The sequence below is a fragment of the Carassius gibelio genome, chromosome A6 (assembly GCF_023724105.1).
Source record: "Carassius gibelio isolate Cgi1373 ecotype wild population from Czech Republic chromosome A6, carGib1.2-hapl.c, whole genome shotgun sequence".
NCBI classification, from domain to species: Eukaryota; Metazoa; Chordata; class Actinopteri; order Cypriniformes; family Cyprinidae; genus Carassius; species Carassius gibelio.
The window spans coordinates 20,647,754-20,665,121 of NC_068376.1; the positions used below are offsets into that span (position 1 = coordinate 20,647,754).

At 34.7% G+C, this 17,368-nt stretch overlaps 1 protein-coding gene and 1 long non-coding RNA gene across 4 annotated transcripts; one reads left to right on the forward strand and one right to left on the reverse strand.

The window, feature by feature from the left end:
• The first annotated feature begins 1,656 nt into the window (after positions 1-1,656).
• LOC128015670 (interleukin-12 receptor subunit beta-2) lies at positions 1,657-16,221 on the forward strand. Of its 3 annotated transcripts, none has more exons than XM_052599715.1 (16): positions 1,657-1,800; positions 2,090-2,199; positions 3,014-3,265; positions 3,700-3,814; positions 3,949-4,124; positions 4,928-5,061; positions 5,987-6,128; positions 6,648-6,733; positions 7,115-7,316; positions 7,419-7,589; positions 7,687-7,785; positions 8,509-8,664; positions 8,877-9,014; positions 9,146-9,245; positions 9,350-9,434; positions 14,865-16,221. In XM_052599715.1, the coding sequence occupies exons 2-16, from the start codon at positions 2,130-2,132 to the stop codon at positions 15,234-15,236; spliced, it is 2,298 nt and encodes a 765-aa protein (XP_052455675.1). In that variant the 5' UTR covers positions 1,657-1,800; positions 2,090-2,129; the 3' UTR covers positions 15,237-16,221. The 3 variants fall into 3 exon arrangements, with proteins under 3 accessions (XP_052455675.1, XP_052455676.1, XP_052455677.1); XM_052599716.1 differs by having other exon boundaries at positions 9,368-9,434; XM_052599717.1 differs by lacking the exons at positions 1,657-1,800; positions 2,090-2,199 and having other exon boundaries at positions 3,142-3,265; positions 3,681-3,814.
• On the reverse strand, positions 10,153-14,868 carry LOC128015673 (uncharacterized). The gene is made up of 4 exons (XR_008183984.1): positions 12,923-14,868; positions 12,021-12,090; positions 11,423-11,604; positions 10,153-10,512 (listed from the first exon to the last, which is right to left on the reverse strand). It is a non-coding gene; the product is annotated as an uncharacterized LOC128015673 (long non-coding RNA).
• Positions 16,222-17,368: the final 1,147 nt, after the last annotated feature.

Consider the following 17,368-nt stretch of genomic DNA (forward strand, 5'->3'; position numbering starts at 1 on the left):
CTAGTTCACAGGAATGGTGGTACATTTAAAGTATATTCTAGTGTGATTTTCCTGTTTAAAATACAAATCACTTTACAAATCTCTTTCTGAATGTTTTAACCAATCACTGAATAAAATCTGATTTATATACAGTCTTGCAGTGCTTATATTTTTTGACACAGTAAGATGGTGGATAGAACATATTAATAACCTGCAAAGCTGCATTTGACATGCTGCATTTGACTTGTATAACCTTGTTAACCTGACATGTTATTTATACCATTAGCCAGTGAGTCTCAAGGGGTTCTTTTTGGTTCTCAGTTACACTCCATCCTGCAGAGACACCTGCACCGCAAAGCTGTTTTTAAAACTTCCTGAGAAAGTACTCGTCGCCCTGAAGAATACAGTTCATCATCTCACACGTGAGGAGACACCATCAACTTATTTGTAGCACTTCTCTGCACAAACATTCCACTCTATTATTGTGATACTGAATGATACCTTTCAAGATGATGTATGGGAACTTTAAGGGTGGGTGGGGAGTCTGTCCTTACAAAAGCACTTATTTTGTCCCTTTACGATTATGTAAAGTGAAATAATGTAGAGCTGCCATATGTTGCACTTGAGAGCAGAGAAAATGCTTTGGAGAAAACATGCAACATCTTTCAAAGGCCTGAGAAAGGCGTTTTTAGTTTTTTTCAGTCTCTTAAACCTTTAGATTTGTAATAAATATTTTTCATGTTATGTTGTTATTAACTAGGGTTTTTTGTATGGTGTCCCAGGAACACTATTAACAGGTTTCTATGTTTCTATGTTAAAAATAGCTATTAAAGTGATATTAAATTTCTCTGTTATAGATCAGTAGGGAAATAACCTAATATCAAGGCAAAAACGTATAATATAATAATCTATTAATAAACTATATTCAGGTATAGTTTATCGTTCTTCCTGATATATGTTATTGCACTGATAAAATAGTTGTTTGTAAATTGCTTTAGACTTTCTGTTCATTTAAATTTGCAAATGGTTGTTAATTGTTTTGGGATGGCCTGTTGATCAAGTCCGTTTATTTTGGACTGCAGCACTTTTTATTTTATGTGTCACGAATCATTCCTGTTATGCAGTTAGGCTACATTTTTGTTCCCATCATATATGCAATAGGCTAATTGGATAAAACGTTAAACATGGCATTTTTAAACCAACATCCATGTCCATTGCATGAAAACTGATAATTTATTAATAAATATTTTAGAGTGCTATTCACTTTATTCACTTCACCTCTAATTGAAATGTTTCATAAATATTTTCGTCATCTTAAACAATCTGATATATATATTAAAGGGTTAAAAAAACGTAAATATTTGTAATTAGCTGTATTAGGTTCAATGCTGTTAATGTAAATAAGTTATGATATTAAAAAATAATATATATATATATATATATATATATATTATAAATATATGTGTGTATATATATATAATATTCTCACATTTTCTAAATAAAATAAAAATAATAAAATAAAATAAAAACAGACCTCAAAATGCAATGGATGACTGTATGATGACCGTTATGATTAATGTGTCGTCTGTACTTCACAATACAGTAATGAAAAAAAAATCCTGATTAACAGTATCCTGCAGTAAACCGAGTGCTGAGGTTACTGATGTCATACGCGCTCATTTGTTACAAATCACACAAGACGTCGCGCGCTCAGCTCTTCAACAGGAGAGGGAGGAGATGCGCCTGAGGGCTCTACTGCCACATTAAAACTCACAAACCGCACCGATGACCAAACCGAACAGTTCTGTCCCATGGGCAGGGGTAAGTATACAGCTATGTTATATACCAGAAAATCTTGAAAGGTGTTATCTTAAACGATGAACCGTTTGGGTCTTCAAGTCTTACAATTACGCGACATTAACGCGACGTGACAAACGCTCTACTGTTGTAATATTATTGGAGACGTGTATACTGCTGAATTATAGCTTTGTTTTTTTGTAGAACGCGTTCTTTTCCACCTGTCTAAATGATAAAAGAGTGGCTTGAACTTCTCAATAAGCAAGTAAAGTTGGAAGGTAACTCTTAAAATCTCATGAATGTTTGTTTACAGAGGGTCTTGTGAGTTTGTGTGGTCTTCAGCACCGAGCTCGATGTCTTCTGAATGTACGTGGTCGATCCTTGTAATGTTCTGCTTCATCCTGGCTACAGGTGCACATGAAGGTATGATATAATTATTTTTAATGTATGAGATTTGCTTTAGATTCGGGATATTTGATGGGCCACGGTTTGACTTGTATTCCAACAAACCACTTTTTCCCATTAGCCTATTTGAAGCGCTTGGAAACCGTTTCATGGCTTCGACGTTTATTCTTGCTACTTCTCAAAAAAAACTGTTAATGTTATTTAAGGCTAGCTGCAAAATTAGACCTTTTATTAAAAAAAAAAACTCAAGTCATCTGCATCGTTCTCATTTCTAGCATAGATTGTTATTAAAGAAAAAAACGACATCGTTTGATGTTGTGGTGGAAATGACACTGTGGCTTGACACTATGACTTTTAAAAACAAATTGCAGATTTGGTGATGCATGTTTACTGACAGTCGGATATTGTTATTCAAATAAATGACAAAGAGAGTCCTCAGGACCAAAACTGTCTTAAGTTAAAGAAACACAAATTTTATGTGGCCTAAATATCAAAACATATAATTTTGGACAGCGTCATCAGTGAGAATGTTATGTATTGAGAATGTGGAATGGAAATTAGACCTAATTTGTATGGAACATTTGGCTTCTGCGTTCAGATTTGCATACAAAACACTCAAAAACTTAAGGATGTGAACACATAATTGGGATTGTGGTGGACAAAATAAATTAATTTAAGAATGAACTATAAGCACATAATGATTGCTTATTGTGAATAATGGGGAGTACAGAGGAATGTCTATGATATTTACAACCCTGGTGCAAATATCCCGTGCTATACTGTGATAACATAGTTTTTATTTTAATGCTTCCTCTGTTTATGCTTCTTGCAGGAACTGTGTGCACTGTGAGATCAAGCAAAGGTGAAGAAGTCCTCTTAGGATCCAACTTCACCTTCTCCTGTATCTTTAACAAGCAATGCTCCAAACTCATTTTTCTAAATGGAACGCAAATTCAATATATAAAAAAGAAAGCCATGTCAATGGAGGTGTCTGTGGAAGTTGTGAATATAAAAGAGTTCAGCACTTTCAGCTGCAGGTGTGAGGAGAACCCAGAACCATGTGGAATCGACATCAAACCTGGATGTAAGCTTGTAACTTTATAGAACATGTCTTTATTTCAGGTTTCCCACACACATGGACAGTCTGTATCACTAAATTTCTATATTGATTATACAATTTTTTCAAGTAATTCTCAGCTCTGCAATCAGCTAAAATGATAATTGAAAATTAATTTCAGACTTTTATCTTTCTAGATGTGTGGTAACCTTGTCTTATATCATGCCATATTATTCAACTTTGCAAAATGTGTCTTTTAGAGTTACAAAATGAAGACACCTTCTCTTAGTGAAAAATGATGTGCAGAGAAATAAAAAATGTTTGTAAAGGGCTGAAACTAATTAATGAAACTAAATTAGTGGGAAACGTTGACAAGTATGATTTGTTCCACCCTTTGGCAAGGGTGGAGACTCTGACACTTTTAATTCTGAAACTTTCACAGTCATGTGCTTCTTTTTCAGACCCTCCAGACATTCCACAAAACCTCACATGTGTTCAAAAAATGAATTCTCGCAATGTCAGTTGCATTTGGACAACGGGAAGAGGTACCATAATCGACACCACATGTCAGTTACGGTTAGTAAAAAGAGTCAAATCAGCTTTATAAGGAGGATCTTTAAGGTTAAAGATCATACGATACAACCAAAAGCAGAGACACACGTACAACTAATTTAATTATTTGACTTGATGTTTTCCCTGTGCCTTTTCAGGGTTCATGGTGACCTGGAACTTGGCTATGAGAGTTTTATGAACGCTACAGGATTTTGTCACTCCACTTTCCCCATCAAAAGCTCAGAAATGACACAGGTTGTTGTGTGGCTCAGTGTCTCTAATACCCTGGGCTCAAAAACCTCAGGCCCTCACACCATCAACCTCATAAATATAGGTAAATAAATTCCCAAACTCATAATTATTAACAACAAAAAGAGTGAAACCATTCAGTTGAATTCACTCAATGTTTAGGTTTAGTTATGTTTAATATGGATGATGGAATTGATTAACTTTTGACAGTTCTCCAAAGTCTTTTTACTGCACCCTGGATTTGTAAAAAAAAAAAAATATATATATTTTTAGAAAAAGTTTTTCTGTCAACACCAAAAGCAGAAATGCTGCATGATGCATATCAAAGCCAGTCAGTACAGTGTGTGGATGAGATTTTTGTTGGCTACTTGTAAAACAGTAAAGGCCATTCTCAGCCTTATTATTTAAAATACAATATTAAATTATATTAATATTTACAATATTAAAATGTACAGATATTATTTGCTTGCTTGTTTTGTCTTATTAAAAAATGAACTCGTCCTGAAAGCCACTGCATTAAAACTAGAACAAAAAGTTCTCAGTTTCTCACCTTAGTCTGTCCATGTCATAAAAAAAATAAATAAATAAGAATAGAAAAATTGTTGCCTATTTATGAAAAAAAAAATGATGTTAATAGCTTTTATTGCTTTTCATTTTGTCATGCTGTGCCTGGTTAGCAAGAAGAGTTGTGGGTTGGGAGGATTCCAAAAAATTTGGTCAGTTTTATAGAATTGGTTGTTTTTACAACCAACGCTAGTTGACTTTATTATTTCAGATGCTGCTGCAAAAGATCTTGACTTAATCTAAAACCAAAAAGAATTGGACTGCGTTTCAGATGTAGAGAAATGTGGCCCGAAAATGATGCAATGTTTCTCTGTTCGTTTACAGTAAAACCCTCAATGCCTGAAATCATTAATGTGAGCTGTTCCTCCCGATGGTGCAACCTACACACAGACAATCACAGCATGAACTTGGTTGAAATCCAGTACAGTGCTGTAAATGGGATCTCAGACACCTTCCAGGTAAAGCTTCTGATTCTGAAATGTTGTTTAACTGTTCAGCATCTTCAGTTAGAATCAGACTGAAGTGGTATTCAAAGCCACTTCATTTTTACTTGCAGACCTCTCCATTGTCTATCTTGGTAAAGCTGATAAATAAAAATGCAGAGTTGCAAAGATGAGTCGATTCATGATGACAAAAACAAAACCCACAAAACCTCACAGATTAGTTTGGTCGTCAAACCACAAGCCCTCCGTGATGACTCAAAACTGGAATAAGAAATGTCAAGAAAGGGGTTTTTTGCAATCCTTATTATTAGGATGACTGTTGCACATCCCACAACATACGTCTTGATGTCTCGTTATCAATGAAATTATTTCAGTAACTATTCCATACAGTACAGGACAGACAGCTTTGCAGGAATACCAAATATTTTAATTTTGATAAAGAAATATGTTTGGGGATCCAGAGATGGTCTCGTTGACTCTAAACCTAAGGACGCTTTCCACTGGTGAAAGTCAATCGTGTGCTTAAAGGGATGGTTCAACCAAAATGATTGTTTGTCATTTATTCACCCTCATTTCCTTGGAACACAAACGGGGAAATTCTGAATGCTGTTTGGCATCAATGACATCAAACAGTGTGTGATTCATCCACAGATGCCATGTTGTATTTAACTGTGAATGAAGATATTTATAATGAACAGCAATGGATAAAAGAAACATCAAAGGATTCTGAAAAATTGATCACAATTTCTTTAAAAAATATTAAGCTGCACAACGGTTTTAACCTTTAACTCCATCAACTTTTGTTTTATTGAAAACAGATGCTAACATTTTTAAAAGAAGCATTTCAAATATTCTTGAAAGATATTCTAACAGAGAAATCTTCATATTTATCTTCGCATCTGGTGAGATAACAACACATTTGATTATGTTGTCTCCGCAGACTAATAATAAGAGCAGACTGAACATATCCTCGCTACATCCAGATACCACGTACAATTTCCAGATCAGGAGGAAAATAAACCACACAGCAGGTCTTTGGAGTGACTGGAGTCAACAAAAGCAAAAAACAACAAAAGAAGAAGGTAGGTTATGAAATATATGACTCGTAAGGACCTTCATTAAGTCACATTTTGTATTTATAGAATTTTGAAGGTAGCTTAGTTTGTGTAGTCATTTTGAGCTGCTCCCTCATCAGAAACTGTAAGGGGTCGTATGAATGTGGGTAGTTACGCGTGTGCTGGAAAGAGCGCTTCAGAAGTATGATGGTGTTAGATAAGTTGATTGTACTGGCGTGGGATAGTCACTACTTTGTTAGCATGTCGCAGGTGCTTGAGATAATGGGCAAAACTAAAGCAAACGTGAGTGGTGACTGATTAAATTAACTTTTTAGTGTTACTTAACTTCGTTAAGAAGTGATTAAAGAGAAAACTTTCAAATTTGACGGGACTGCACTGACTTTTGGTTTAGCAAAAAAAATCAAAAAAAACAACAACGAATACACCCCACATTATACGGATTATTAACAACTGACATGCCAAGTGAAAGAAAAAGAGTGTGACCGATTGTAATAGAACTGTTTTTATTCTTCTCTCTTTCTTTAGCTCCTGATAAGGCACTTGATGTCTGGTACCTCCAAGAACAGAAGCCCCCACAATCTAAAAGCAAGTGTTTCCGCATATTTTGGAAGGCACGTAACCCCTTCACTGACCTATTTTCTATTAATGTTTCATTTAGACAGGTCCTTACACGATTCCCTCCCCCTGTACTTTACTTTTCACACAGGTCCTTAAATGTCAAACCACCTCTAAGCAATGGTTTGCTTGTGTGAATTGCATCTTCCCAAACACACTTAGTCTGAAACCAAAAGTTAGTCGACTGTTAGTTTCAGTTTACAAAAACTGAGCAGGGGCTTAGAGGAAATGATGGATTTGAGAATTCTCTCTTTTAGAGTCATTTTTGTGCCTCATGTCATTAACGGCTGACTCTATCACAGGCCAGATGCATGCATTTAGACAAACTGAACTGCGTAATAAAGATTGCCTTAATATTCAGCTTTTTTATGTTTTAGGAACTGAACATTTCAGATGCCAAGGGGAAAATTCAGAGTTATAATATAAGTGTCCAGGAGCAAAAGGGAAAGAGGCACTCTATCATCGTAGTTCCACCCAGCAGAAATCAGAGCATATGCTGCTATAATTGTTCTGTGTCAGTGTCCGCGGTTAACTCAGAGGGTCAATCTCCTGTCAAAATTATTCAGCTGCGGTTTCCAGGTAAGCCTTTGGTTTTTGAAATTTTTGCAATGCAGAGCCAAATAATTGAAAGATGCTTGTGGCCAATATAGCAAAGCTAAGCCATGCATATTGTGTTCACAGGTCTAGTTGCAGGTTTACTGTCACACAGGCCATTGAATAATCATAGCATTGCCCTCTTCTGGCCCAAGCTTGACATTGCAGGCACTGAGTATGTGGTGCATTGGTATCCGGTTGGAAACATAGAGGGGATTCAGTGGACCAGAGTGGTGGATACCACAGCTCACATTACAGGCAGGTTTAATTGGATGGTATGAGTTAAGACCAGTCGAAATTAGTTGGTTGGTTTCCACACTGTAATAAAATACCTTATATTCTGTTGTCTTTCCAGGTCTGCAGCCTCAAGAATGCTATCAGGTTGCAGTCACCGCTCTGCGATCATCTGGTCCCAAAATGGCAACCATCAAAGGCATCTCCTCATGGCAATCAGGTTCATTCCTAATTCTCATTCTGTATAAATAATCATCAAAGTGAATTAAATATATATATATATATATATATATATATATATATATATATATATATATATATATATATATACACACACACACTCAGTGCACATTCAAAAGTTTGCAGATTTATTAATTTTTTTATTTCATTTATTTTTTTTATTTCAGTACGATTTATTTATTTAAAAAAAATATATATATATATATATATATATATATATATATATATATATATATATATATATATATATATATATATATATATATATAAATATATAATTTGTTTTTTTTTTTCAACTAGGATACATTAAATTGATCAAAGTGACAGTTAAGACATTTGTTATTTATTTTGATTACATTTTTTTCCAGCAATGGATCCTGAAAAATGCAATGGTTACCACAAAAAATATTTTCAACGTTGACAATAATTAGAAGTGTTTCTGAAGCACAAATCAGCTTATTATAATGCTTTCTGAAGGGTGACACTTTAGACGAGTAATGGCTGCTGAAAATTCAGCTTACACTATAGCAATAAATTGAATTTTAACATGTATTAAAATATAAAACAAGAATATGTATATAACACAAACACTACTATTATTTTGACTGTATTTGTAATAAAAGAAATGTAGCCCTGGTGAAAATATACATTAAAATGCATGACTCTCCTTATCATAATCACTGTTTCATCTTGGAATTCACAGCTCCAGAACAGGGTCCAGATCCTAAACATTTAGGGAAGGACACAAAGAGCTTGAGAGTGACCTGGAATGAAATCCCTCAAAAGAAGAGAAGAGGCTGTTTGAAAAAATACACTGTCTACTTGATGGACAAGTTGAAGGGAGATATTCACAAATTCAGTAAGGCTTATCTTGTTTAAAGGGAGTTCAAGAAGCATTAATTGGGGATAAATGTTAAAATGTATAACACTGAAACAATATTTACTGTTGGCTCTCAAGATTTATTTTATAAAGCAATATAAAAAGACTGCTTGCTTGGGATGTTCATCAATTGCAGTGCTAAATCAACTGAGATATTAGATTTCTGATGTGGTGCTGCACTTTGGCTGCAGGTGTAGACCATCCAAAGACACAGTTTGTCATCAGTGGTCTGTCACCAGATCAGTGTTACAATCTGTGGGTCACTGCCTGGACTGATGCAGGGGAGGGACCCAAAGGAACTGATCTCCCATTCTGCACGCTATCAGACTGTATGTATTTATGAAGATTGTTGCACTTCAACATCATTTACTGGGTTTAAATCCAAATATTTGGCATTTTTTAAGCGCTTTTGTGGACAAAGAAGATGTAGGTAAGAGTGACCTATGATATCCTTTTTCAGCTGAGAGAATTCTGTCCCTGGTGATCCTGGCTGGTGGAGTAGTACTTTTGGCCTGTCTAATCCTCCTGTGCATCTGTCAGTTCTCCTCTGTCCATAGAAGGTAAGAATCAGCAGAAATCCTTGAATTCTACAGACAAATAATAATAATAATAATAATACTTTTTTTGTGATTTGAAACACTGCCATGTCTGTTCTCCTTGATAGATTCTTATGCTGTTGCAGGGGTCTGCTGCCCATTATTCCAGATCCAGCAAACAGCAAATGTGCAAAGACGTATGCTGATGACCAGGTAAATGTAAGGAAGTGCCTACACAGACTGTATTTTCAAAACAAGTGAGCTACCTAACAGCATTTCTGGGTATCATAAGCAAGCTTTAGCATTTAGGGATAGTTCTGTCAAAATGAAAACTCATCAAAATGATATAATTTACTCATCCACTAAGACTTTTTTTCTGTGGAAAACGAGGACAGTAAGAAAATATTTCCCTCACACCGCAGCTTTATAATCTCATTCACTGGTATTCAGCAGTTAGTTCCAGAGCTTGAGTGTTGTTGCAAGAGTTTCGGGGGCAAGTTTCATGAACTTCCTAGATTAGTCCTACAAGTTGGTCATCTAAGTTTTTTTTTTCTTTAAGACTAGTTATATATTCGTGAAGGAACTTATTGAAGGAACTAATTTAATTTAATTATGAATCCAGATTACATGTAAACAGTCACTACCCAACTCTGCATGCCAGTGGGCTCATACAAAGAATGAAAATTCCCAGTGCTACACTGTAAGAAGAATACTGTGAAATTTACAGTAACTTGCTGGCAGCAATTAGCTAGTAAGTTGCTGTAGTTCATTTCACAGTATGCTTACTGTAAACTTAACTGCAGTAACTTTACAAATACTGTAAACTTTTTAACAGTAATAATCACAGTACTGTGTTTCATCACCTCACATATTTTACTACTGTAATAAGGATTACAGCATTAATTTTGTGTACTGTAAAATGAAGACACTGTTTTTGCCAAAAAAATGCCATTTATTGATAACTTTTCACACTTTTAATTTCTAAATTCATAAAATAAAAATAGCATAGCAAAAAAAAAAAAAATCTTCAATAGGTAAACATTTGTCTGTTAACATTTCATTTAGTTTTGTATACAACAACACTTTTCTGAACATACAAATCAATCCTGTTCAAATGGATTAATATGTTCGGTTAAAATTAGAATGTATAAAAGGCAAATTTAATTATTTAAAAACAGCAGGATTTCAAACAGTAGAATTTGGTCCCTGAATGTTGTTTTTCTCCCAGAACTGTATTTTTCTTCAGAAACGGGCCTGAATTAGACAATTTCCTGGGCTGGAGTCTTCTACCCTGCAGTGGAAGAAATTAATTATTAATGGAAAGGTTTATAAGCAAGACAGATGGGTTGATGACAATATATAAAAGTTTGATTGGATCATTTGATTTAGCCAATCAACGTGTAATACAACATGTAATACAATGTCCACTTCTCTATAAACCAAAAGTCTTACTTAAAACACACATATTAGGGCCTGGAGAGAAAAATCGATTCACCTAGCTATTGCATAGATTCTAAAAGCGTTTATTTTTTTTATTTCAGAATCTAAAATCTATGTTCTTGCTTGTAGATGAGGTTGACAGAAGTTAGCCACTTTCGTTCCAAGAGAGGATGAAATGTGTTGTTATCTATGAGTATTAAAGTGTTGTAACATCCAGAGTGGACATGTAGAAGAGACATGAGACTGAACACACTGAAAAGCCTTTGTCCTGCTTAGATGCTGAGAGAGAGATTATAAAATAGAGCTGCTCAATTCATCTTCAAAGACTGTGATCTCGGTCATCATAGACGTTAGTCATGAAACAGCTTCACAAATGGTCTTTTAAATAAATATTTTTAGTTTTGATATTTTATATGCTCATAACAGTGAGCACAATAATGGAAGTGTGAAGAGTAGAGATGGGAAGTTTAAGTAATTTAGAAGTACTCTAAAAACCAAGTACTTTAGTAATAAAGTGACGAAAAGAAAATGTGATGTGCATGAATTTTAGACTTTAGAGCGGCTGTGCTTACTTTTCTACCATTTGCATGGTGAGTTAAAATAAAAGTTTGATGTTTAAAAATTACACAACAGTCCATATAATCCCAAATAAACACTTTGATAAGTATTTTACTAATCAGGTAGGTGGTTAAAGAATGAGTACTCTAATATTTTATTCCCATTCCTAGTCAAAAATATATCAACAACAAATAAGTGCTTACCTCTGGATACATTCTAATGTGGTGGCTGCCTCCGCAGGATATTCCATGTTAAATATATAGTATGATGCAAAAAGAACAGCCAGAGCAGAAGTGAATTCGAAACGGTCACTCAGTTGGATTTGGTTGGAGAACTCTGCCCTCGATGGAAAGCATCCACCTATTTGCCCCCAGAATGGACTCTCCTAAAAAATGAATTTGTATAGCATTCAATCTGATAGGGTTTACTGTTTGGCAAAAAAAACACTTTGCTACCCAGTTCACTTTCATAACATCCTCTGATGCACAGCCAGGTAGTGAGCCTGCACATGTATGCACAGTGCAGAATTTGTGCACTTCATTTAGTAAAAATCTGGGTGTCTGTAAAGTCCTGATCATATAACAGAATACTGGAGACATGGATTACACAGGATGAGTGAGTGTGACCTTTTAAAATGAAGTTTTGAATACATGCATTGACCTCATTTTTTTCTATTGGATCAGTGTAAAATGACGTAAAACCTTGTTCACACAGTGAATCGATACAAATATACTAAACACTTAATATACATATATACTTAAAATGGGGATCTATTGAGTATGTCTAGTGCTGGGATCTTACCGAGCATGATGAGTCTTAGAGTGCTTGGCAGAGAAATCTGGTCCTCAACGTCTGCTTGGGGGGAAGTTTCCTGTAACACAAAATAAACAGAAAAAACACTTTTAGAAATCACAAGTACAATATTCATAAGGGAAAGTGTGTCTTTTGAGATCTAACGTTAGCTGGTTTAGGTTTTGAGTAATATCGGTACATGTAGGTCTGTAACGCACAAAATGTCTTAATGTTTGCACGTTTTATGTGCACTTTCTAGGGATTGTGTCTGAAGAGAAACAACATTCCTTGCATTTGAAAAACACTGTATAGTTACATGCCAGTTCATGTAATTTATGTAACGTTACCTGGATTAATTGTTAAGGCCTCTTTGCTGCAAGAAATGAACCAAATGGCAAATAAAAATACGAGTAAGATCTGGAAAAATCATTATATATATATATATATATATATATATATATATATATATATATATATATATATATATATTATTATGCTTCCACGTGTCATGAATAAAACTCTCGAATGAATAAAACTTTCGAATCGGCCCGCTTAAATGTCTGACTCTTCAGGCGCCAACGTTAATAGCAAGCAAAAAAAAAAAAAAAAAAAAAAAAAAAAAAAAAAAAGACGAGTGAGATTATTCAAACGGCTACCGCGTCAGCACATACATCAAATACACAATTTCAAATTAATGTTATTCAACAATACTAAACGTTACTCTTTAATCAAACTGAAGACGTTAGAAATGTACGTTAATGTTGCCAGAGAAGACAAATCTTTATACAGTATGCTCCCACATGTCGGGAATGGCACTTCAAATTAGACTATCAACAATCTTGTTTCTGCGGTTTGACTTGCGATGATTTTCAGAAAAATCATGAACCTATGAAAAATGTGTTAAGTCTTACCTCTAACTGCGTTTTCTGTCGAGTCTGGACTCTGGAGTCGGGCTGGCTTGGCTTACTGCTCCACACGCACGCACGCGGTGTCGGCGGTGACAGTTGACGTTAGCTGGCTGGAGAAAACTCCTGCTAGTGCACCAACAGACACATACACAATTCCAATTAAATTTTTATTCAACAATGCTATCCTTCTCTAAACTGATGACGTTATCGAATGTTGCCAGATTAGAAAATCGATCGAAATTATGCACTATTTTTTTTTTTTTTTTTTTTTTTTTTTTGCTAATAAAATGCACACAAGACACGAGTTTACTAGGAAGTGTCCCGCTCTTTTACCTCTCTCTCTCTCAGTGCACTCTTGAACAAATAATAATAAATAATAAATTAGTTGAACAAATAGTTAACTTGACTAGAGTAAACTGTGGAAATAAATCAGCAAAGTTACCTTTCTGAAGTTAAAATTCCAATGAAAGTGTGGAATCTAGCTTTTCAGCTTTCCATTTCTGGGGAAAAAAAATCCTCTAGAAATTGCTGTATTGTGATTCACAGAAAAAAATATTTTTACTGTAGAATTTCCCACCATTGAAAATTGACCATGATGCTTTGCAGATCTACAGTAACATGCTGTATACAGGTTTTACAGTAAGCATTTGCCCGTTTTACAGTAATAATGCTGTGAAAACTACAGAAATTTGTTACAGTGTATTGTACTGTATATCAGAGGCTAGTTGCATAAACACAGCCATTATGTTAAGCTTTTCGGTCGGTCACACTACACTGCCATTCACTTCAATTCATATGAGTGAGAATTCTGGAGACACGAGCTTATGCAAAGAAGTTTTGCATTCCAAAGCATTCAAATTTACAGGTTGGGTGACATCATAGCATGACCTCTTAAAAGCTTTAAAACTGAAGATTTGTGGCATTGTAGGAAAGTGGATGTGAGGTTATTTTCATTTTTTTAATTATTATTATTATTTGTTGAATTTATATTTTTTTTAAAAGACAAGTGCCCGAAGAACTGTATTGTAGTCTAGTGTGACCAACCCTGAAGCACATTTTCTTACAAACTAGCAATTAGCCAAGGGAGTAATACATTTAATGCACTTTATAGGTTGTTACTAACAATGAATGGAATATATTATCTTTGCATTTTTTTATCAATATGGTACAAGATTATTCTATTTAAATCAATGTGATAAAAGAGTTAATTCAAACGTAATCTGAAAGTAATCAAAAAGTAGTCCGATTACATTTCCTAAAATGTGTAATGTAATGGATTACGAAACTGACTACAATGTTTGTCATTGGTTTACAGTTGACAAGTAATTTACCCAGCTCTGCTGGCTTGTCAGTTTGTGCATTAGTGGTTGGAATGTTTTGGTGGATCTTTCTTTTTTTTTTTTTTTAAACAGTATTACACTGTGAGTGAGATATTGAATCATTTACTTAAATGATTCATTCAAAATATTGATTCATTCAGGAACAAAACAACTGTCTTAATGAGCGAGAATTCAGTGAATTGAATTATTCACTCAAGTGATTTATTCGAAAGCATTCTTTTTTGTTTTAACTGAACTATTTTTGAACGTAGAGCACAATTTGTATTTTGTAAGTAGGCAACTGGCAATATCGTGACTAAAATGATAGTTGCGCAATATTAATATTTAGTTTATCGAACTGTTGTATAAAAGCAATACAGAAGTTGCTTTAGAATGTCAAGTAGAATGTATTTCGCCTACAATTTGTTTTTAATGAACTATGAATTCGGACATATTACTATTTTTACATACTACTGTTCCACATAGTAGCAAAGTAGGTTTCCCAAACCTATCACAGTATTGTTGTTTTGTTTAAACATGGAATTGGATTGGTTGACAAAAATTGTGCAAATATGAACTATAAATGTAATTCATTAACTAGTTCACACCTGTTCCCCTTCCCACAGAGTGAAATAAAATTCTATCTAGACCAGTGTGACTCCAGTGTGAATGAGGAGCCTGATAATGTGGAGGTGGAGGAAGTTCCCTATCCCTCCATCTGCGCCTACATCAAAAGTTTCTCTCACGAGTCCAGTTCCTCTGATGGCACCCAAATCACCAAGATCACAGACATCATGGAGGACTACATTTCCACTCATGGGGCAATAAGTGGAGGAGAGGAGGAAGATGAATATGAAGGAGAAGAGAGGAGTTTGGATGAATTTAAATTCTTCCCAAGCACTCACAGCCCTTTCCTGGAGCCCCTGTTTTTAACTGGAGGAAAGCTGACTCTGGATGTAGTGAAAATAGACTGCAGTGAATTTCTGGATTGCACATGATTCTCGAGAGGCATTAAAATTAGACCTGACTGTGACTGTACTGTGGATCTGGAAAAATAACCATGCACATCCAAAAAATAATTTGTCAGTCAGAAGGACAGACATATTCTTGCTCTCAATCTCAAGTCATACCTGCACATCTCAATGTTGTCATTTTAAAGTCATAATGAAACAAAGTAGCAACAGTTTTTCGTTTCCTGTATTGTGATGAACAATCAAGTGAAATGGTTTAAATGTATGGTTTAAATGCAGGGACTTGCTCATATATATCTGATGTTGATTGGATCAGAATGCAAGCTTGCAGTTGATTTTAAGGAAGGGGTTAGTTTAAGCAGATCAAATGTTTGGAGAAGTCTAGCATAGAAGTCTGATGCTTCACCGAAAGATTAAATTCTATTTTAATAACAAATTGAGGTAATAAAAAAAAATGCATGGATGAAGCAAGAAACAAGAAAATTGATTCATTTTAATTTCATGCCAATTGTAAAAAGCTTGTATGGCTGTGTTTGAGGGATGGGCCAATGTAGGCCTCTTGGGATGTGATAAAGGGTTAAAACAAAAACAAGGTTAACTTATCATATTCTTTTAAGCACACACGGCCTGCCTCAGCTACTTATCTCTGAAATGCAGATGATCTAACAGACTGGGAACAGACCATCAAGAGTACAGATACTTAATGAATGGAACTTGAAAAGGTCGTTCTTTCCACTAAAACACTCAGCAGCTGTCCAACACTAACTTTAACAATGACTTTTTAACTCTTTCTCTACAATCAAGAAAAAAATTGCACGTTTCAATATCAAGGCAGACTCTGTACTCCTATCTTCTCTCAATGCAAGATGTTTGACACAAATAAATGTGTCATAATCACATCTGTTTTTCATCAGCTTAGCTGAATACTGTCTTAATGTAAAGTTTGTATTTGAATGTAAACATGTTGAAGTCAAAGCATCAAGGACAAAATAAATATGTTCTCGGTTTTGTATGTGTGTGGTTTTCTGTCAATACATCTTTTTAATTATATTGCAAGGCAACACATGACTTTAGTCTATAGATAGACGTTTTACCAGTCAGCCATAAATAGTCCCTGTGTATTGCCCAAACTAAACCTCAACAATAAACTAAATTGCAACATTTCTAAAGAAAATGAGAATGGCCAACAACAGCAACCAGAAATACTGACCGCTGCCAAATGCTTTCGTAAATTAATGCTTTCGTAAAATGCCAATTAACCAGTGCCAGGAATCACTATATGAGCAACTGGTTATTTCAGTTACAATAGATTTACAAATATTTCATTTGCAACAAGGTCCCATTCGCTAACATTAATACACTGAATAACATTTCTGCAGTATATGTGACCCTGGACCACAAAGCCTGTCTAGTCGCCGGGGTATATTTTTTAGCATTAGCCAAAGTAACACTGCATGGGTCAAAATTGTGGAGTTTTCTTTTATGCCAAAAATCATTAGGATATTAAGTAAAGATCATGTTCCATGAATATATTTTGTACATTTCCTACCATAAATATATCAAAACCTATTTTTTGATTAGTAAAATGCATTGCGAAGGACTTCATTTGGACCATTTCAAAGGTGGCTTTCTCAGTATTTTGAACCCTCTGATTTTTTGCACCCTCGGATTTCAGATTTTCTTGGCCAAATATCATCCTGATTCCTATCCTAACAAACCATACATCAAAGAAAATATCAATTTACTGACCCTTAATACTGGTTTTGTTGTTCAAGATCACATATGTAATTTTGTTTTCAAAATTATTATACTTTTTTTTTTTTATATCCATTAAAAGGTTTAGTTCACTTCCAGAATGAAAATTCTGTCATCATTTACTCAATCTCCACTTGTTCATAACGGTTTAAGTTTCTTCTGTTCAACACAAACAAAATAAAAAAACTTGAATTGTTTTGAATTGAAATGTTGGTATCTATAAACAGTGGATGAGCACCATTGACTTCCATAGCATTTTGTTACTACTATGACAAAGTTGCTCATCAACTGTTCACCAACATTTTTCAGAATATCTTCTACGTTCAACAAAGGAAAGAAACTCGTACAGGGTTGGAACAAGTGGAGGGTGAGTAAATGATGACAATTTTCATTCTGCATGCGAA

Excerpts from the sequence above, each read along its gene's own strand:
- LOC128015670 (XM_052599715.1), top strand. The coding sequence starts at position 2,130 with ATGTCTTCTGAATGTACGTGGTCGATCCTTGTAATGTTCTGCTTCATC. Across the intron at positions 3,266-3,699 it reads AATCGACATCAAACCTGGAT|ACCCTCCAGACATTCCACAA; the intron begins GTAAGCTTGTAA and ends CTTCTTTTTCAG. Across the intron at positions 7,317-7,418 it reads TATTCAGCTGCGGTTTCCAG|GTCTAGTTGCAGGTTTACTG; the intron begins GTAAGCCTTTGG and ends TTGTGTTCACAG.